This window comes from Gymnoscopelus braueri, assembly GCF_963280865.1.
Source record: "Gymnoscopelus braueri genome assembly, chromosome: 8".
NCBI lineage: Eukaryota > Metazoa > Chordata > Actinopteri > Myctophiformes > Myctophidae > Gymnoscopelus > Gymnoscopelus braueri.
Window position 1 is genome coordinate 29,059,962 of NC_137609.1, and position 23,052 is coordinate 29,083,013.

A 23,052-nucleotide genomic window follows, 5' to 3' on the forward strand; every position below is an offset into this window, starting at 1 on the left:
GCATTGTGAGTAATGCTGAACAAATCTGGAGACATGTTTCTTGAGGAATTAATGCATTTATCCATTCTTTTTTTTTTAAATGAAACTGTAGCCTATACAAAATGTTTCATAAATTATAAAAACATTAACTTTTCTCAAGCTTCTGAGAGATAAGTTAATAAATTAACACAAATTTTTACAACTTAAAATGTGTTCATAACATTACACACTATGACTACGACATTGTTTTCCTTTCCAGCCCCTGTCCTTTCCAGCACACAGAACGCACTAAAATTATCCATTACAAAGTACAAACTTCAGAAATCTTTGACACAGACAGATTCTCATGCATGGTCTGAATAAAAAGGCATTAAAGGCCAACTTGCATGTTAACAGCTCTTCATAAATATATGGTCAATGAATTCAATTTAATGGAAATAATTATCTCACATTAGAGTTAATTGACCAAAAATATATAATAAAAATGTATAGAAAATAGATAATAAAAATAGATTGAAAATAGATAATAAATTAATTTCAGAGAATAAATTGTTAATCTGCCCTAACCCCAACATGTATTTTCATGTAAGCTATTGCATATTTTTTTTGAACAGCTTGACTCAAACATGCGTTCAAAATTTTTTTTTGCGAAACTTCACTGATTATGAAAGCGTGTTGGAGATTCAGCCATAACATTAAATGTAGATGTGTTTTATGAGGACGGTAGACATGAGGGCAGAACAACTAGTGTGCTTCCCTACGGCGGGTCAGTCAAGAGGACAAAGAGGAGGAAGAACGTCTGATGTGGGCGATCCAGTCAGTGAACTGAGAAACGAGGGCATAGACGCCAGGTCTCTGAGGGCGCCCACAGCCAACCCCAAAAGATGTTACACCTGTTGGGATGTTTCAGTTGAACGGATTCAGTTGATTCAAATTTCAAACATTTTGTTGTAAGTCAAATAATTGACGTTGCAGAAAATTGTAAATATTGTTTTCTTTTTAAAATACTGTAAAAGCAAGTTTTTCCTCAGGGTCTCTACATAAGGTGCCATTGGATATTGTTAAGGGAGGAGATAGGAGGTAAAGCCGTATGTTTCTTTAAGAAATAAATGTGTTTTTAAGAGCTGATGATATGCCTGTAGTAGCCTACATGCCAAATTAACCTCACTGTTTCAAACACAGTGAGGTTTATTTATACACAAAAAGCTATGCATTTGGACCATTATGAGTTAAGAATTAAGAGTTAAGTAAGCCTGCTGTCATCCGGAGCAAAATAAGCTTCAATTCTTACAGTTACATGTTACAGAATACAGTGTGCGTGCGTGCGTGCGTGCGTGCGTGCGCGCGTGCGTGCGCGCGTGCGTGCGTGCGTGCGTGCGTGCGTGCGTGCGTGCGTGCGTGCGTGCGTGCGTGCGTGCGTGCGTGCGTGCGTGCGTGCGTGCGTGCGTGCGTGCGTGCGTGCGTGCGTGCGTATCTGTGTGTCACACACCTGTTAGCAACCAGTGTCCCTTCTCTTCACACATAAGAGGACCCCCAGAGTCTCCCTAGAACACAAAAACAAACCAGCAGAAGCAGGATCGTCACAACAAAGTGGTTTGCAACAAACATCAGAATTCAACTAATCTAAAAAAACATAGCAAGCAAGATAAGCCAGCTTAACCTGTCAACTTAACCCATTGATACCTGGAACGCATCTGTGTCACTTTAGATTTCTTTAGGCTATTCAAAAATAGCAGATATACAAGCTCATAGCGCGGCACCGAGTGCCGCGCTATGAACTTGTAGATCTGCTATTTTTGAAAAATCGAGGAAAAAAAAAAGTGGGTTTTTTTCCCAATTTTTTTTTAGGATTTAGAAGACATTTCTAGAATCTTCTCAGGTCTTAATGGGTTAACTTAACTTGACAAAGACTAAACTGACTATCTGAGTTCACATACCTGGCAGGAGTCGACCCCTCCCTCGGCGTACCCAGCACACACCATGCTGGTAGAGATGTTGTATTCAGGCAGCTGCTCTTGGCACAGAGCCTGGCTCACCAGAGGAACCTCAGCCTCCTGCAAAACATTAGCTGTGGAGCCTGTCGAGAACATAACAGAGTTGTGTCTTTGATATAGCGTCAGTGGGTTAGCCAACATTTTCCTCAGACACTAGACAAAGCTAAACAAAATGAAATGAAAATATTTAGACTCAACTGAGAAATAATAAATTGCTCTATACTGAAAGCTACACAAGAACAAGACAATAATCTAAAAAGGTTTTATTTATATACCGGTATAAATAATTTAAAAAAGTTTTATTTACATACTGGTATATTACAAAAAATCTTCCTCTGTGGAGCATAAATGCACTCATCAAATATCATGGCAATCAGTCAATTACATCATGAGATATCTACGTGCGAGTTAGACAATTTGGCCTTGGGATAGAGCAGGAGGAAAGGTCAAGAGGGCACTATCAAGGATCGATCCAGGGAGCATGAATGCGCCCAGCAATCCATTCGTCCAATTTTGAAAAATCAACATAAAAATACAGAGAAAAAATTCAAAAAGAAAAAGCATGAAAAATAAAAAATATATACAAAAAAAGGGGAGGGGGGGGGGGGGTCGTCTGTCTACAGGGAAACTGGTACTAGCTCCTCTTTTGGCCTCCAGAAAGATGAGTTTTTAGGGCTGTTTTGAATGGGCCCAGCGAACTGCATTTTTTGAGGATACCTTGGTGGCTGTGCTGTAGAAGGAGAATTTGCCCATGTTTGTTTTATGGGTGGGTGGAACCAGATTGTTGTTTACGCTCCCTCTAGTTTCGTGACTGTGGGTGTCACTAACTTTTTTTAGGTATTTATACAGATATGCGGGTATAGGGGGCATTTCGGGCAAATCTGCATTTACAATTTTGAAGACCAGTCCCATTTTTTGTTGTTTAACCCTGTCTTCCACCCTGAGCCAGCCTAGGCTGGCAAAGTGAGTGGGAGAGAAGTGGGTCATGGGCCCCAGTCCGAGAAGTAGTCGAATCAGTTTGTTTTGGGAGGTTTGAAGCTTAGTCTTCAGTGACTAAATGAAAAGGATGCAGTATGGGCATTATCTGGGGAGCATGAAGGTGCAAAGCTAATTCTTCAAAAATGTAATGTCTGGAAATGTAATCTGTTGCATTTACTAGGGATTAGGGAAGAGTCTGTACTTCTGTTAAGGCCAGGCCATGGAGATCCAAATTACAGATGTTTTTCATCTAGTCAGGGATTCATTCAGACTCAGAGCACCAGGTAAATTCAAGTAAATACAGGGTGTAATAGAAAGGCTGCAGGTGAGTGTCTGCTACTGGAGTTGAGAATTACATTTTAGCACTGCAGCCATTAATTAGTTAAATCCAAGGGCAAATAATTGGCCATCAACCTTGTGCTACCCTTTCTGTCCTTTTTCTGAGGGTTAATCAATTACACCCTCTATACTTAAAAGTAAAATAATACTTAGTTGACCGGGGACGGCTCTATACCGTAATTGGTCCGCTCTTTTTTCCCTTTACACGAAATGTCTTTACAGAAAATAACCGATATACAAGTGGCTATTTTCAGTGAATGTTCCCCCCAGAATTCGGATGCTAAGGTTCAAGAGGTTAAATTCCTTCACCTGGTGGTCTGATCAGGGAGTAGTTAGACCTAGCTGGAACCAGAACTAGTGAATACTTTACTAAATCACACTGATTGAATTATTCTAACCTTGCTCGGCATCCCTCCCCCAGCCAGTGATAAAACACTTCCTTCCTGCTTCAAACAGCTGGTCATCCTGAGGCAGGCAGATAGGCTGGATGTAATCTGAAAACAAACAGAAATCGGTAATGATTTCTTGTCAAGGAAAGACTGTGTTGTAGAGTGTAGGTTTAGAGGGTCTCGGTCGGGCCATTGAGAGATTAGGTCACACATGGTGTCCTTGAGCAAGGCACTTGACCCCACCTTGTTCACTCATCTCAGTATAGTCTCTTAGCAGACTATACTATTTTGGACGTTCATTGCATGTCATACTTTTGCAATGGAAAAAGGGTAGAATCTTGATTATGCATTTGGTCATACTGTGTGAGCTGAAGTAAGTCCGCTGTCACATTGTGTTACGAGACTATAACCTACATCAGCTGATGTAGGCTATGCCGCTGCAATGTCTTGCCTTAATAAAACAAAACAAAACAGGTATAGAACTATATAGGTATAGGTATCAAGACAACTAAAATGGTAACACCCCCATGCTCCTCACTAGTGAAGTTGATGGGTGTCTGTAAATGCATCATGGCGATGTCTGCCTCCTTGGTTCGCCTGTTGTAGTGTTTGTGCATGATTATCTGATCGACTTGTCGTTTCTGGACGTCCGGGGAGTCCGAACCGCTGTGGGAGTGTAGACCCAACGCTATAGACCAATATTTTAGATGAATATTCTTCCTGTTGGTGAGAAAAGTGAAATGTGTTAGGACTTTATTATGGACACAATCTTAGTTTCAAGAGTCCTGCACATTGTCCTGATGATAGTGGAATGGTCTGCCTTTAAGATATTGTCATTTGTTGATGGAAACATTTAGGTCTGTAATTTAAAGCTGCATTCCATAACTTATTTTTTGTGAATAAAATATTCTGTCATGTGTTATTTTGACCAATCTTTATGGTAGTGTACTAATACAATATAGCCTAACTAACACAACTGCGGTGGGTGTAGTTGGTCTACCTGCCCTTCTATTGAGAAATGTATACTGTGTGGTCGTGTGGTCGCCTGGTCGGTCATGCAAGTGGTATTGCATGAAGCTCAAAACGCAATTTATCCTCCTCCCAAACTGACTTTTTGTATTATCACAGAAGTTGAAATGTTGCCTCTCATGCGGGGGACTTGGGTTTGAATCTCAGGTAGGACAATAAGTTACGGATTGCAGAAGTTTTCAGTTATTTTGTCTAAGGTATGTATGTAAAACAAAGGAAGAAAAAGTTAGAAGACAAAACAAACTGAATTTTCTTACCCAAAGACACAGTGTGCTGCGGTCACCAGCCACTCGTTGTCAATCAACGATGCGCCACAGACATGACGGTTTCTCCAATACAGAGAAGCCATCCAGGGCCACGCCCCTTTCTGAGCATCTGTCCCACCCACCACTCTGCTATCAACTGACACAAGAAAAAAAATATGTTTACACTGTATTTTAATCATTTGAATTAATCTACACTCCTCACATTTTTGTTCTAGTAGCATAAAAGTAGGAGAGGTCAAGGCCATATAAAGAAAGGACAACATTTTTATTTTTTCTGGCACGGCAATTCCAGCTGGGAGATTCGACCCACTGGGAGGTCAATGAGAGCGAGGTGACAAGCATATGAACAAAATAATATTGTGAGGTATCTAAAATGCACCTTACTGGGCAGTATTGCTCTTAAGATACCTAAATAAAATGATTCTATGCACATCAAAAAACAACGCATGTGGCAATATGGCAATATGTCTTCTTTTATTTTCCTGGACTGATTATTTGACAAAGGTCGCAATCATTAAAATCATGTCCACCCAGCTCTCATTGACTTTGTGCACTCCATCAAACTTCCAGCTCTAGTTTGCTGTGTTCCTGTGTTTACATGTTTGATAAATAACACACATGCGTCCAAAATGATGTGCACAAGGTTTAGTGAATCTGGCATCAGCATTCATTTTATTACCTTCACTTTCTTTCTCTCTGTTCTCAGCTGTTCCTTCTCTAGATGATCCACTGTCTCCCAGCTCCATGGAGACCAAACGAACACCACAAGCTAAACACAGGGGCTGTATTTCATTCCTCAGGATAATAGAAATGTGTGACTCAGTAAAAAAATTCAACATTTTGGATTGCTTTGGATTGTGACTACTTTACAGCAGTTTACATGCTCAACAGTTAACATTATCAGTGTAGGAAATCCAGAGAATGATGATGATCTTTATTTATATAGCACCTTTCATCCATAAAATGCAACTCAAAGTTCCACAAAAAATAAAGACCATAAAAACGAGTACATAAAAAGAAGAAGAAATAAAAAAGCAAGCTTAAAAACGAATAAAAGGAGCAGATAAAAGAAAAGAAAAGAGCAGGAGAACACATAACAAATCTATCAAATTAGTCATTGAGATAGACGAGGCAATAATAAACTTTATTTGTGTATGTCTTTTGTATATGAGTTAAGATCTCGATAACACTCACGTTGGTTGTCACAGCTCAGTGAAATCACCTGCTCACCAACACAGGTTTCACTATGGATAGAGGTGAAAAGAATGTATTTCAATGTAATATTTACATTTTAACATTTACACTGACTGGAATAATAATAAGAGCTGATGTTCTTAAATTACTTTGTTTTGTATTTAGTTTCTTTGACATGGTGCTATTTTCAGGAAAGATCTCTTTTGAGAACCCACCCAAACAAGAAGAACAACAACAACAACAACAACAAACAAACAAACATTTATTTAAAGGAGCACTTCTCCCATGTTCCATCTTATCTTAATATAAATGGTCCTTGCAGATGCTCATTATAAGATGGCTCACTTTCACACTCTGCCTACCAATGACATCATCATTGGGATTCCATGATAATATAAACTACAGCCTTCCTCTTCCTGAAATAGAAGCCATTGTTCTTGCATTCATTATAATAAAAAAAAAATTTTAAGTTTAAAATGACCAAACCTGCCTACTGATGATGTCAGTGGTAGGCAGGTATCTGAACTGTCCACAGCCCTCGTTTGAGACACAGACTGCGTTGACAGAAATGGAACCATCTTAAAATGAGCATCGGTAAAGACCAGTTATATGAAGTGGTCCTTTGAAGGTACAAAACTGAATAACATTTTAGAAATGTACCTGACATTAAGCTCCATTGTCCCATTGGCACTGACTTCGATGGTTGCAAAGGGAGAATCCTCTGCCCCTGCTGGAACCACGTTTGTCCTCCCTGCCCTGCAGAGTCAGAAATTATGTGAAAATACTGTACAGTAAATAGGACATGGGTATTTTTGGGGGAAACTTTCTGATGATGTCTTAGTTAGTATCACAGTTATAATGCTTTGAATTATCTGGACTGCACAACATTCAGTACACACGCTCTTACCTGTACCCCAGATAACTGCACATAAAGGGAGAAAGGCTGGTGTTCCAGGCTTGTGCGCAGACCGTGTACAGAGAGCTCTGCTGCTGAACTTGTAGACGTTTGGTGCCGTTCACTGACAACATATGGACTAAAACACACAACCTGTTACATTATGTTGTTACGATATATGTTGTTGTGATGTATTAGATGCAGTAGCCTGCCCTATATGACATGACATATTACATTACATTACATTGTCTTTGATTATTTATTTTTATTTTGCACAGTAGATAAAGACAATGAAGATAATAGCTAAAGCCAATGACACAAAAGTAGAATTTCCATTCTGTACTTTCAAGGCATTGCAGGTTCACACCAAGGCTGATGCTTAGCCTTAGAAAGCCAGGGTCAGGTCATTTACATCCTCTTTTCCAAGTAAAAGACTGAGGTGCTGCCATCTAGTGGACATGCAGGATAACTCACCACAGTCCGCTTCATCTGAAGCATCAGGACAGTCAACAACACCGTCACACTGAGCGTTACCATGGATACAATCTCCTGTCTGACACTGGTACTGGCCTGCTGCACAGGGCTCTGTATGGGAGGCACACAATGTGAGACAGGAGAAAGAAGATTGGGTAACAGACTGGCAGAAAGATACACAGACATTGATTACCCACTACAACCATCCTGCCTTTGACTGTTGGCAACTGGAGCCCACTGGCCACTCAGCAGACACATGATAGCCATTCAGAAGTCATAAGTCATTCATCTTCCTCATATAGATTTCCTAGCTGGTGCAAGAAGGATTCCAACCAGCAACTCCTTAGTTAGCAGCACATGTATATCTAAACTCTATGCTGCAGTGTTTCACATCAGTCTGTACAACTACCTGGTGACCCCAGGTTTAAACCAGAGGTGAAGTTGGCGCTGAATCCTCTACCATGTCCGGAGCTGTCAGAATAGAACCTCACTGTCATCTGATTGGTTGTGGAGATCAGGTCGGGGAAGGGTCTTTCACTGCCAGTGAACACACCTGGGTAAAAGAATTGTGCTTTAATGTAACTTTTTATTATATCTGTATCGCTTTTTTCTCTACATGTATTGTAAATTGAGTACGCTCCCTACAATCAAAGATCAGGTGCATTGTGGGTAAAAAAATGTGTGGTAAAAAAAACAATCTCCCTCACCGAGTAATTCTGAGTTGCTGTCAGAGGTCCCGTCACGGACCTCAACCATGTCATAGGTTGATTCCACATCAAAGTCCAGGAAGTGGAGCTGGATGTTCCAGCCTTCCCTCGCGTGAAGTGTCCACAGGCCTACAAGTAACACATTAGAATACATCATGTTTTAATACTCTTTCCGTCTTCTGCTCTTCTCAGTACTCAAGTGGGTTCTTCTATTTGTTTTATGCAGGCTGGCGGTTTCCTCAGCACCTAGAGAGTGCACTCTTGAGACATAGAACACACTGGGAAGTGTTATGTCAGATTTTCACATGTCCTGCTCACTATTACCACTATACCATAGGATACAATTGGTGAAGTTGCCCCGTAAAACCGGACTGCACCAGCAGAGGTTACATACAGTGGGCCAGTGATTCTCAAACGTTTTAATTTCAAGGGCCCCCAGTTTGGTATGCATTAGGCCATGGGGCCCCACAACTCTGAGTTACCTATAAGGATCTCCTATCTATCAACCAATTAGCTGGAGCCCCCTCTCCGGACCCCACATTGAGAACCACTGCAGTAGGCAACAGTTACGTAAAGACTATGGTTGTAATAGCCCCTGTTCCCTGTTGCATAACTGAAGGAACATAGAGCAATATATTAATGTACATACACTTAGCTTTGTCTCCATAGGAGTGTGGGTAATTTGGGGTAGTGAATGTTGAGTTGGGCTCCCAGAGGTCAAAAGGTCCTCCACAGTCCGCTGGGCAGAGACAAACACAAAAAAAAAACGTTGGGAGGATTACCTTTACAATGTAATGAATTAGAAATTCCTGATTACCTTTAATGATAATTAAATAATTCATTCATAATGTATGAATGAATTATTAATGAATTGTCAGATTTATCTAACTATCCATCCATCCATCCAGCAGCTACATACGTGGCATAGGGGGTGGTGTAGTGGGGATGGGGACCGGGGTTGGTTCTGGGGGTCCTTCACCACAGGGGCCCCCAGTCAAGCTCAGGTCATCCAGAGCAATATCGCTCCTCATCCCCCCTTTCTTCAGAGCCTCAAACACAACCTGATAGAAACACACTGTGAGTCAGGTTCTTTCTCATAAAATAGAACAGTGAAGAGGCAAGGCAAGGCAAGGTTTATTTCTATGGCACAATTCAACAACAAGGCAATTCAAAGTGCTTACATAAAACGTTAAGCAAAGGAAACACATTAGCAGCATTTGAATTCAGTAAAAAGGAAGAACTTTAATATAATATATAATACAAAATAGATAATAGGAAACACCTATTACTACACATTAACCCATTCAATCCTGGAACGCATCTCTGTCACTTTAGATTTCTTTGGCTATTCAAAAATAGCAGATGTACAAATTCATAGTGCGGCACCGAGTGCCACGCAATGAGCTTGTAGATCTGCTATTTGTTTTGAAAAATCATAAACATTTTAGCTAATCTTTATTCTTTAAATATATATTGTTTTAAAGCAAACATTTGTAAAATATTTTGTTCCAGAGACCGCCCCAGAAGCAAAGATTTGAGCGCGGCACTCGGTGCCGCGCTATGAGCTTGTATATCTGCTACTTTTGAATAGCCAAAGAAATCTAAAATGACAGAGATGCGTTCCCGGGATTGCATGGGTTAAGAAAGGCCATTTGAATTACAGCAAAAAAAAACTAAGTAACAGAAGAGAGAGAGAAATTAGATAAGAGATGGTGAAGCATTATTCTTAGAGTTGTTTTAGAGCCAGGAAGCTCTGCTGTACCGACCGTGATCTCTGTCGTGTAGTTGAGGGTGACCTGGCCATAGTTCCAGTTATCGCCATAGTTACCATCTTTCTGAAACACTACGGTAGCCACAGGCTTGACCTGGACTTCCGGCACTGTCCTTCCCACGACCAAAACTCTGAGACGATGGACATCATCTCCAAACATGTGGTACCTGCCGTGGGGAAATAGAATTACTGTCAAAGAGTGTGATCTTTAATATTCTAAATTCTAAAGCGTGTATGTGCGTGTATGTTTTTACCAGAACTTCAGACACATGGACTGAGTGGGCGGGGTCAGTGGTAGGCTATGGATCCGGAAGCTTCTCTCCCATTGGCCAGGGCTCGGTTGAGTGACAACGTAATAACCTGAGTGTGGCCATGATGAGAAGTTATATTTATTATTATTAATAATAATATTATGAGTAGTAGCATAGTAGTAGTACTGCTGCTATGCAATAGGCTAATATTGAATATGATATGATGACATCATGCCTTACTTACACAAACAAATCCTACAATAACCAACCTGAGATATTCCCTAGAGTATGGTCAAAATTTGGCCCAGTGAAGGGTGGGAAGCTTGGACCGTAGGTTCGAATCCAATCACCATCATCCTCAGGATCTTGCCTCCAGAAACACATGCCTTGCTCAAAGGAACAGCTCACTTTCTCTTCATCTGGAAACAACATACCAGTTTATATGAGAGGAGCTGTTATCCACTGAACACCATGGTTAGATACAGGAACACACGCATTTAAGCTCAGAGTGTTGGTTTTACTGGAGAGGTTGGTGGTGTTGGCTGCGCTGAAGGTGGCCTTGAATCCTGGGAGATTGTTGAAGTCATCGGAGGAAAACTCCACAGTCGATTGGTCGGACATCAGCCACACGGTCCCTGGGGGGGAGGAGCCTGACAACACAGCTGAAAACACAAGTCAGAGGTCACATTCAAGAGGACAGCTGTGGTCACTTGTTCAGTTAATAATTATGTAACAGTGTGATTTGGTGCAGTGGTTCTCAAACCTTTTCATGTCACGGACCCCCGAATTGATATGTATTTGGCGGCAGACCCACATCTGAAAATATTTTGTGCCAGGGACCTCCATACAAGATTCTATATTCTAACTTTCAAGATTTTCAAATAGCTGATGTGTATAGGGTTGAAGTGATTAAACTGATGTTGATGCCAATTTAACTAATTTAGCTGGGGACCCCCTAGAACCCCCTCAAGTACCCCTGGGGGTCCCCGGACCCCACTCTGAGAGCCACTGAATTAGTGAATACATTTATGATATATTTTGTGACTGGCATGGTTAACAAGAGCATGCACAAATGAAGCATAGCGTTAGTTCATGCAGGACACGGAAGTCGTGCACGCCAAAGCTGTAACCAGCGGGCAGTCAGCTGATGTGAACATCAGCTTTTCTATTCCCCATTCACAGCTCAGCTGGTCATTACGTCACTCACTCATACTCCAATCACAGCCCACACATTAGCAACAAGGTTCCTTTAAATACGGTTCGAATTCTCTAGGTCTCCTGGTCTTGCTGCTGACCACTTCTGCTAAGCTGCCTCCTCCACCCCAGCCTCCACCTTTTTGATTATAGTCTACAGGCTCAAATACTGTTGATTATCATGTATATCTGCTAAGTCATCTAATATGTCAATATACTGCTTATTGTTCATATTGTATCCCTATGGGGATTTGTATAAGCTTTCTCTGAATATATGCTTAGCAAGCTGCTTCGACAAAATTCAGTGAATATTCTCCCGAGAGCGGGAGCTTCAATGCCAAGCTTAATTGTTTCTGTTTGTGTCAATAAATGGTAAACTGAATCTACTAAGACGAGAGTGTTTCTGATTGAAATGCAACTGCAGAATAAGCTGCAGTTTATTGACTACTGACAATTAAAAGCCTACTAATAAGGAATATAAGGGATCCATAGCGCCAAGACAAACGATATACTGTGACAGATACCCCTGTGTCCCTTTTATGATAAAGAAGTGCTAAGTTAAGAAGAGCTATGATGAGCACCTACAGTGGTAAACAAGTTTGTAAAAAGAAGACTGGAACATTTATCACCATCTACAGTAAGTAGTATTTGAATTGATATTGATACTTTTACAATGGTAATGTTACGGTGTGTATTTGACCATTAAATCCAGACTTACTGACAAGATGTTTTGATGAACCAACACCCTCATACAGTCTCAGTGTGTCAGTCTCCTCCTCCGTTTGAAATACATGGAAGTTCATCTTTACAGAGAGCCCTTTCTCCACTCTGAAATGAACACACTTTAATAGTCATGGTTCTCCAGACCCGGGATAGAAAGTAGTAAAGAAAAGACTCTTCATGACTATAGGCTACTACTTTTTACATTTAATGAAATGAATAAAGTTGTATGATTTTTTTTAAATTACAAATTTACTCACGACCCATAAAAATGGGCCCGAGTCCCGACCCACTGTTTGGGAAACACTGATAGGATACAGGCTGTCTGCCAGTAATTGAGCTACCTTATGATCCAGCGACAGATGGTGCTGCTGTTATAAGGAAGAGGGAAGTTTGATGAATGGAATGAGCCTGTGGGTCCAAGGAGGAGGAACTGTCCGTCACAGGTGGTGGCTGTGGAGAGTTGATGAACATTTTTATTTGGAAACAATATTTTTTTAAATAAAAAATGTAATAAATAACGCTTTTTTTGTTGTTAATTCCATTCACCACAGAGACTGGCTTCTTCATCAGAACCATTGGGACAATCCTCAACTCCATCACAGAACTGAGCAGTGGGAATGCAGCTAGAGCCGTCTCCACAAGCAATCTGGTACGGTGGACAAGTGACTGAGGGAGCTGTGAACACGAAAGAATATCATGAAATACTGCATAAAACAGTACTTTACATTTACCTTTAATGTCTATCATCAAAATATTACAGGCAATTAATGTTAACATGTTTCAGAGCCCAAGATGATTTTACAAATATTCAATTGTGCCTAGAATGGTTATGTATGATAGAGAAGTGGTAGTGAAAAAAGATTAGGCTAGCTTACCTTCTAGTAACTAGGGTAGGCTAATCTTATTTCACTACCTAACCACAAAAATATTTGTTATGCTTTCTTTAAATGCTTTAAATGCAATTTAAATGCATTAAAATCAAAGATTTTCCAGAGGTTTTCAAAAATATCAATAATAGTAAAAAATAGCCTATCTACTAGGTTTTTATCAAGTCTTGTTCTCCTAGTCTTTTACCTGATGTAGAGGTTGTTGTTGCAACTACGGTTGGTTCAACTGTTGTCATCTCTTCTTGTGCTAAATAAAACAAATAAGTTCACTTCATCAGCTCTGTGCACTCAAAAACACACTGGAGTACATACATGCATGCTACACACATATTCAAAAGTACACATTATAAAGTACATTTTATTTTATTATATCATTGAATTGCTGTATTAAAATAAATAAAAATAAACACTGGAGCACATGCTACAACTGCCAAGCTCCCTTGCACTCAAAACTACCCTTAAAACACACCTATGGCAAGTTCAGTCAAATGTGAATTTACAAACTTAGTCGTTAAAGACGTTTACATGTTATTTCAATGTAAACAATTTCAAGTGGTAGAGGTCGAGGAGCGGAATAGCCTTGCATTTGAAATTCTTATAGACTGTGAGTGTATATTTTGTTCAGTATTTATCCTGCCTTGCTCTAGCATACTATATACTTTCTCAGTACTGAAAAGCACCTTGACCAACATTCTATGTATAAAAGGTACTGTAAAAAATAATTGTGTTACGTAAATTCAGCCTTGTTGAGTCAATGTTAAAGTGATCCCTGCAGATATGAGGACATGAGGTCTAGTACCTACATATGCTAAGTATGTTAGTAGTATGTTATTTATACAGATGCTATGTTTGATGTTTACCTGTTGACTGCCAGTTACTCTGATCTTGCAGTTGAGTCGCTCTCAAGTCTGGATAAGAGCATGTGCTTAATGCTTAAATTGTAATGTAAGTTGAGTACTACTATGAGTGCTTCTGTCTATCAAACAATATCCATAGCCATTTAAAACCACCCTCAAAACCCCACCTCTTCAGACTTGCATTCCCCACATATTTCAATTGCCCATCTTACCTTTAAATGTTAACAATTTTGATTTACTTAGTTTGTTTTACCTTTTTAACTAGTTATTCTCTTAATAAAGTTGTTTTGTTTTGTAAAGTGACTTTGAGTATCTGGAAAAGCACATGTAAAAAAAATGGCATGTATTATTATAATAATTATTATAACTAGACCATACCCGTCGGGGGATATGAAAGTATGTGCAGTCTGGGTTATGCGCTGTGCACAGACCCATAGCTCGGGGGCCATCCCATAGATCGGGGAGCCGTAACCATGCGACATTATTTTACATAAAAACGCTAATAAACAGCTGACATTTGGGGAAAGGGAAAAACGGGCATCGGTGTTCCGTGCACATGGTAATTGGCTGTGTGCAAAATGCAGATCAATTGCTCCAGCCAGCTGAGGAGAATCAGGCAAGAGATTTTGGGGACGCACGCACCGACGCACATAGCTTTGTTTAATTATTGGATGATAATAATAATAATAATTATTGTTGTTGTTCTTATTGTTCTCACTAAGGTTGTGTTAACAGGACGTTTATCATTATCGTTTATCATGTATCCACACAGTACCTGAGATCAGGATACTGTTGACGTCAACCACCAAGGGTCCATTGCCAGGGTTGCGGAGGCCCGCCACCAGCTGTTCCTCTGCCTCCTTCACATCAACAGGCTGATGGAACCACAGGTTAAAGCTCACCACCACACTACCCTGACTGCAGACAGATCAATAGATGTATTGATAGATAGAATTAAATGGACAGTCACAGAATCAACCAATAACAAGCAGAATCAGAATCAAAATAATTGCTTTACCTGAATTCCAAAACCTGACATGCTTTGAAGGCGTCATCGAGGGAACTGTAACTGTACACCTCTGATACCTGAGAGCAATTATAAGCTCATTACTTCATGTTGAAATATCGAAAATGTACAGGTTAAAACATAGATGAAATCAAATTTTCATATAATTTCTTCATTCATCAAGACAGTTTATGACAAAAAGAAATAAAGGAAAGAATTTGGTAGACATCACATCCTGAGGATAAGGTTAAACCATAACCCTTACCAGCCGTTGGACATCAAATGCAAGGGATTTAAACTGGAGGCTGGAGGTGTTTTTGAGCTCCTCTGTGTAGACGGTTCCTTCCTTTATCACCATCCGACCACTTATGACTGCCTCAGGGGCCTCTGTACAAAGAATTTGAAAATTCTAAATTAATTCAGCATACAAACACATTCAAGGATTTTATTGTAAATACAATGCTTATTATTTATTCATTATTTATTCTTATTACATACTGACCTTTGGGCTGCAGAATGAGTGAGAGTGCAATGATAAGCCCCACGCAGACCACCAGCAGTGCAGCACACACAACACTCAGCCCCACCTCCATGGACGACCATCGCCTCTTTCCACAACTCATTGTTCACTAGCCGCACATATAGATTGAAAATATACACAAAAATATATTTTGGAAAAAGATCTATGCTAGGACATATATTTGAGAGGACAAAATATATCTTGCATATATTGTGGTGAAACTAAATAAACTATTTGCAGAGTCCAAATAGCCTATATATTTTCAAATTTTATATCTTCAAATATAACTAATTTTGTTCTCCTCAAAGGCCAGGAAACCAGGGTGAATCCCCAGACTGCCCTCCATGCTACCATGAAACTATATCCGTGACCAAGGCAGCCCTGTCAACATTGCAGCGGCCTGCATCAACATCAGCTGTTGGCGTACTGGAGAGCTCCCACATGAAAACCACATGCAACCTTATTCAAAGTGGACAAGCCAAGTCAACCTGCCTGTTTAAATGAAAGTTAATTAAATAGTCTGGAATGTGCTCTTATCCAACTTGCCTGGTTCAATAAGAACACTTTCTTGGTTGGCGCATCTGAATCTGACAAGTGAAGTCTCGTATGATTCCTTTCCTGGTGAATCTCAAGATGATGTGCTCCTGTTGTGTCTGTAGGATTGTTTTTCACAGTAAAGTCAAGCCCATTTCACATCTTAAATCCCAGAACGCTCCACCCAGGACTCTCCCACTGACTACTGTTCAGAAGTACAGATCTATCTGTACACGTATCTACTTGTTTATCTCCGGGGTGGGGGTGATACACAAGGTATTTACTTAAGTAAAAGTAATAATTCAAAAGGATTGATGTGGCAATGCAGCTGTTAAATAATCAGTCCCCTACAATGAAAAGACTTCAGGAATATCCATGTGGCTCAAACATTTACTTAAGCACAGTACTTGAATGAATGTGCAAAGTTATTTTGTCCCTGTTTATATCTTCAACGGGTAATGCTAATGGGGTTACTTTTATTGTTCCATAAATGCAGAGCAAGTCAAAAGGCACAGTATTACCACTGATAACCGGTAATTATCCATCTATTGGTACTGTTAATAACTGATAAGGGGCAGAGGGCGTGATCGCATACACGTGCGACACACGCACACACTATGAAACTACACTTGTTCACAGCCCTATAATCCAGTGTTCTTCAGGCCACTGTGCAGCTCCACTGGATCAGTTGGGCACTTCAAAATTGTCATCAAAGGAGGGGACAGCAGCATCACTCCCTACTCCATGTAGATTTTCTGCCGTTCTGGGGATTCGAATGAGTAACCCTCTCATCACAACTTTGACACTGGGAGCTCATTTCTGATGCTGGATGTAATTTAGTATAGAAATGCATAACTTAGCAACCAGTTGTACGCTTCTAAGATGCTGACACTATGGCAAAACAAAAGTCAAAGCAATGAAGTTGAGAGGAAAAAGGAAGAGAGGAAAGCGGGGAGAAAAAGACAATACATAAGAGTGGAAAGGTCAAAAGGAAAAGAAAATTGGAGGAAAGGGGGATTTGCCTAAATTAACTCTGACCTGCCAATCAAACATTAACTAGCGTGTTATATCAGTGTACCAAGTCCAACATCTAGTAAAGCTGTCAAACCAGCATTGATACACTGACATTAACAGTAATAAATCACATCCCTTACAACACCACCAGACCATGCAAAAATGTATTTCCTCCAGCACAAATTATATAATGTAATTGCAGACCATTTCAATCTAATGTATATATATACACAGATTATGTTGTATATACACGTTATTCTATACACACTATAGTGTCACACAGTATGCTGTATATCTATAAATAAACACAGCTGGAAGCCCTTAAAACATTTGAGGCACATTCTATTAAAATCAAATTTTCCTGTAATTTGTATTTTAGATCTCTATAGTGATCTAGAGGCATATTCAAGTTGATAAGATTGAAATAATTTGCTAGTGTTGTCAAACATGCAACTTCATTCCAAACCCATTATTTGTCATTTAACATTAACTCTTTCAGTGCCACAATACGTCAAATACGTCATGAGGCCTGACGCCCCGTGTGCCACACTACGTCAAATACGTCATTTTTTCCAAAAAAAACATGTTCAGAACCCAAGATATGATGAGAGAGTTAAAGGAATGTGTATAATAAAAGACTCTTCAAGAACATCGCTATCTTGTGTCTTTATTTACAAAATGTATGGATGCAAAACACGTTTGTCTTTTAGTTTGAAAGACCATGTAACGCGGATTAAAGCTTAATTTATACTGTTGTCATTTGCCAAAAATAGGTGATCTACAAGCTCACAAGGCACTGCAAGCGTGTAGATATTTTCAAGTAACAGGCAAATGACAAAGTATAAATGAGGCCTTTACGTCTCTGAAAAACGGACACACACCAATAAGAACCAGCCATTTGCATTTCATGTACACTGCAGTACAGTCAAAGCCATTCTGCATTAAATACAACTGTACAAAAATAAAAACAAAATCATATATTATACATGTAAATCCCACTCCTCACACCTGACTGACCCATTACTGAAGGAAACAACTCTGGAAAATGCATTTAAAAAATATATTCTGCACTAAAATGTATATAAAATAAGAAAGAAAAAAACATAAAATGACAAAATACTGTCTACATTGCCAAAATGGATCCCCAACACTAACTTCTAATGTCATTAAAATCACAACGTTTTCTGATACTGGTTTTGTGAACTAGCTTGGTGGAGTGTGGTTATTGGGAGGGCGATGCCACCACAGCAACGGATAAAGGCAGAGTCTTAGAATGAGGTATTCAAGGCGTCATCAGTCAGAGGCCAGTGGTGATTGGTCGGTTGAGTGCTACAATGTGCTCAGAAACTCTGTGACCTACAACAAGAAAGGGAGAACATGTTATATCATATGTCCTTTAACATAATTTCTATAAACCTGCATGTTTCCTTGTCATTTAAAGTTAAATGTAAATGGACATTTCCATTTTAAATTTCAAAATAATCTTGTTTTGAGATAACACTTCATTTTAATATAATAAAGTTCAGCTCATTATGAGAACAGGTGCTTAAAGATTTTTTTTATGACGCAGTGACATCGCTGACTGACCTTGTCGAGGGCGGCTTCTTGTTTTATGCGGTCATTCTTAAAGTCGTCGTTGGCGTCCAATACCAAGATGGGCAGGTTGTGCAAGTAGTCAAAGTCAAGCCTAGTAAGACACACACAGGCACTTTAGACACTATGCATTTATCATTTCTAACACAGACCCTATTCTAGAAATATTCATTTTGTTCACATCATATGGCCCTAGGACTGACTTTGTGCTTCTGTGGTTGAGCCAGCACTCGTGTTTGTAGTGCAACTGTTCCAGGTACTCCAGAGGGATTCCCTGCTCCTCCTCTCTGCCTCGCAACTGCAACCGCTGCATACATCTCTGCAAAGATGACATGAGAATTAAAACGTCAACAAACTAATGGATAACTGGATTAATAAGTGTGAAGAGAGAAATTGGTGAGTTTACCAATTTCCAACACCAAGGAATACATTATAATGAATAATCAGGTAGGGCAATAACTTTTACATGCATAACTTCACAGAAATAACCCAGCCAGGATTACATGATGTTTTACTCACGAGTCAGGTTTTGATTAAGAGAAGAAAAAACATTTACACTCCAATTACGTTTTGGAAATCATGTTACATTAACTACAAGAGGTAAGATCTGAGTATTTCAAATACAAATACATTGCATGTATGCGTGCAAACAGGATGATTGTCGTGTTTCTCTACAGGGGGCCCAGAATTGGGTTGTCAGGCGTTTTGACAAGGTTGCACACAAGGAGGAAGGAAAAAAACGGTCAAGACTTTCCAGAAACTCCCTAACAACTACCTGAGGGTCGGCTCGGAGGTAGATCATAGCGTCCAACTCAATCTGGGACTCAAACTGTGACAGCAGCCAACCGTGCCAGTCCTGGTAGATAGACCACTCTGTCTCATTCATGTCACCCGACTCAAAGAGATTAGAGGCAAAAACATACCTGGTGGGAGACATAAATAGTATCAGTGGTCACAGAAAGAGCAATAATAAAAGGGACATTTTTAATTAGCATGGATGGGAAAGAAATGGAGGGTCAATAAAGCAATAATTCCTGATTTATACTTGATTGTGCATTGTATCGCACAGAATTTAGCTGATTTACAAGCTCACGCTGCGATTTAATGAGAGCTTGTAGATCTGTCATAAAAGTAAGACCTAAGTAAAGAGAACTGGGCGAGAAAGGAAAATCAGAACACAAAAGAATGAGAAAAATATGCAAAACAAGAAAAAGAATACATGACAGTACTTAGAACAGTTCAACACAACTCCCTACCGATCACTGTAGACGGAGCGTTCGTAGAACTGGACCGGGTGCTCAGCCTCCTGCAGTTTGGCTGAAGGGGGCTGCATTTGAGTACGGACACGACTCAAACAAGCATAGCTCTGGAGGAGAGAGAACAGCAGCAGCACCATTAAGAGCTGAGGCCGAGTCTACAAATGCCTTCTAAAATCAGTAGTTCTCAAACTTTTGTGTCAAGGACCTCAAAACACTACAAGATTTTTCAAAAATTGCAGATGTACAAGCTCGCAGCGCGGCACAAATTGTGTGATGGAGAGTTATATGGTCACTGTACTAAATATATTGCCAACACAACAGAAGCCTAGTTTGTGCAGTGTTCCACATTATTGTCTTATATGGTTGTATATACAGTAGTCAAAACTGTAGTCATTCTAGACACGTGTACTTAGTGTTGCATTGCCTTTCTGTTGTGCCAAATGCCTGGCCTCGACCCATGCCTGCTTATTATAAGCGACTTGTTAACCTAACCAATGAAGACACGTTGAGCTTGTAGGCTATTTTCAATATACTATAGGTCATGTGGCCTATTAGTCGCTTGTTTTGGGCTTGTTTTCATAGATCTGGCTGCTTATTTATCTCACAATCTGGCAACACTGGCAGTGCACCTTGTTTTGAGAGTGTTCTGCAGCAGAGCAGTGATTCTGGACACAAAAAATAGTACCATGTGACAGAGAGGTCAAAGTTGAACGAAACCTGCGCTATATGGTAGAAATAGGTCAACAATACAAATTACGCTAGTTTTTTTTATTAATGGCCCCCACCAAATCACCGGAACTACTTAATATTCATCAGAACCGGACCAGAACTCTGACCACAGGCCTCGGGCAATCAATTAATACCTTTGCAACCAATACATTAATGGCAAGTATTTCCTACAGCTTTAAGTCCAAAAATCTGAACTAACCCTTTAAGTCTCCGTTTTCTTTTTGTTCTTTGTACTGTATGTGTCATGTGTATTATTTGTTGAAAAATAAATACTTTATTGACATTGAAGGAACTGGGACAGACCTGGAAGGTGTAAGACCAGCGACTGGGTTTGTCATACAGCATCTGAAGCAGGTTCCCTCCACTCTTCTGGGATGAGCTCAACTCCTGCAGAAAAATAACAACATGAACCACTTCTCATATTACTCACATTCACCTGCCCCCCTCCCAATGCTCATGTGTTTTCTGCGGAGTGTAGAATAAAGAGTAACGTCATGCTTTGATCTCGCCGCAAAGCAAGGCGCTATGGGCTATTGTTCCAAACATTGGAACTCCATCTCATTGAGATAGACAGAGCACTTCCACATTCCATTCTTACAATGAGAATCAACGCTAGTGTCATAACTCTCTTATACGGCTCTGGTTTGTTGTAAATAGAAATCAGTCTGATCGTTAATAGCTGGTACCTCAAAGATGTCACCATTATTCTGAATGTTGCACCACTTGCCGATGGGCTCAGGGATCACCTCCCATTCCTCTGACATTTTCTCAAGGAGACGCACAAACGTCGTCTTGCCAGCAGCTGAAAAAGTGTACATAGACACACACACTCAGGACAAAGAGACAAGACAACTTGTGTAGCCTACAAACAGACACGCTTTTAATACACCTAGCTAACCTCTCATACTGCGGTCTGCTTTAATAGCCTGGCTTTGCCAGACTGATCACATCCTCCTCTGTGATGAAGTTAATTAATGCAGCACACTGAACAACTACAGAAATAGTAGATAATGTAGATACTTTTACTTAAGTAAAAGTATCAATACTGCAACTTAGAAATACTGATACAAGTAAAAGTCCAGAATTCAACATTTACTTTAGTAAAAGTACAAAAGTAATGGCATCAAAATATACTTAAAGTAGGCTACCAAAAGTAAGTATACATAGGGCTGACGCTGAAGTGGTTAATGAATGTTTTGAAATAATAATCAAAATCTACAAACTGTACAAAATAACTAAAGTTGTCAAATAATAGTGGAGTAGAATTTGCCTCTGAGATGCAGAAGAGTAAAAGTAAAAGTAAAGAAAGTTGGAAACACTCCAGCAAAGTAAATGTACCTCAAAATTGTGCTTAAGTACAGTACTTGAGTTAATGTACTTTACACCACTGGTTCACTGGTAACGTACATAACAGGGCAGATAGTTGCACTTAATAGTTTAATTGTTTAAACTTCAAAGATGCATAGTAACACAACTTTAACTGTTGCATTGTTTGTGGGTGGATAATGGATATGCATTTATGATGCATGTATACATTACATGAAAGACTTTAAAGAACGCAACATTTGGCGCCATGCATGAGACTCACGGCGGGATATTTGTGATTTGTTGTCCTGCAGGAAACGTAGATTCATTTCACACCACTTATTTCAGGGGATATTAACGTTAACACGAGCACACGGGATCATCAGAGCACGTTGTTGAAAAGCCTTTACACAGCATATTGAGTACATGTTCGTGTCATGAATGATGCAAGATTGCTTCATTCGGCAGAATCGGCACCAATGAGAATAAGTCTGTTTTAAACAGATCAAGCAGTCACTCACCTATATTTCCTTCAATTGATATCTTTTTTGACCTTTTCTCGAAGCTGTTGTCAAAACTAGGACTGGGACATACTCTTTTCGGCGGGGTTGCCATTGTGTTGCAGAGTAAGAAGACAGAGAGCAGCAGCTGTATCAGATGAGGGACTAATAGAGAGTACTACTACAGAGTAGACCGACCAGCAGAAGATGCGCGGGTTAACAAAATTTAAATCCGCGCTTAAAGAGCGTCCACTTCCTGAGGGGGTTGGGCCTGAGCTGGGACCAAGATGCTCTGGACGAAGATAACCTACTCTTTGTTAACCTCTTTGTGTACTGTTTATGGGAAGTGTTACAGTGTGCGTCAAAATGGTTGACTTCGCTCAGTGATGAGAGCCTTCCCTTTTAACTACAGTATGAATGATATTTTCAACAATAAAACTTTTCAGCAACTAATCAAGTAATTCGTATTTGCAGCTCACGGAAAAGTGTTTATGCATGTGCCTTAAATCCAGCCTGCGTGTTTTTTTTTTTTAATTTTTAGATGTTTTTTTTTTTTTTTTTTAATCTTGAAGAAACATGTTCATTTTTCGTTGGTGAAACATTTTAACAACACAAATCTAGTAGAAAGGCTGACATGGAAAAAGTTTGAGAGCCAGCCACCGTAG

At 39.8% G+C, this 23,052-nt stretch overlaps 2 protein-coding genes across 2 annotated transcripts; both read right to left on the reverse strand.

Moving 5' to 3' along the window:
* Window positions 1-750: 750 nt before the first annotated feature.
* Window positions 751-15,574, reverse strand: tmprss15 (transmembrane serine protease 15; the record flags this gene model as incomplete). Its single annotated transcript, XM_080436022.1, has 26 exons — window positions 15,436-15,574; window positions 15,199-15,320; window positions 14,946-15,013; window positions 14,703-14,845; window positions 13,258-13,317; window positions 12,730-12,858; window positions 12,525-12,633; window positions 12,179-12,288; window positions 10,788-10,928; window positions 10,536-10,685; window positions 10,270-10,375; window positions 10,011-10,182; window positions 9,164-9,305; window positions 8,894-8,983; window positions 8,245-8,373; window positions 7,947-8,090; window positions 7,538-7,648; window positions 7,076-7,202; window positions 6,864-6,924; window positions 5,654-5,714; window positions 4,966-5,110; window positions 4,218-4,399; window positions 3,689-3,784; window positions 1,917-2,056; window positions 1,469-1,523; window positions 751-872 (listed from the first exon to the last, which is right to left on the reverse strand). The coding sequence occupies exons 1-26, from the start codon at window positions 15,554-15,556 to the stop codon at window positions 751-753; spliced, it is 3,036 nt and encodes a 1,011-aa protein (XP_080292148.1). The 5' UTR covers window positions 15,557-15,574.
* Window positions 15,575-17,669: 2,095 nt separating this feature from the next.
* On the reverse strand, window positions 17,670-22,569 carry LOC308090194 (deoxycytidine kinase 2). Its single transcript, XM_080435257.1, has 8 exons — window positions 22,409-22,569; window positions 21,269-21,384; window positions 20,886-20,969; window positions 19,851-19,960; window positions 19,370-19,517; window positions 18,798-18,913; window positions 18,589-18,688; window positions 17,670-18,357 (listed from the first exon to the last, which is right to left on the reverse strand). Exons 1-8 carry the CDS (start codon window positions 22,500-22,502, stop codon window positions 18,331-18,333), a joined length of 795 nt encoding a protein of 264 aa, XP_080291383.1. The 5' UTR covers window positions 22,503-22,569; the 3' UTR covers window positions 17,670-18,330.
* Window positions 22,570-23,052: the final 483 nt, after the last annotated feature.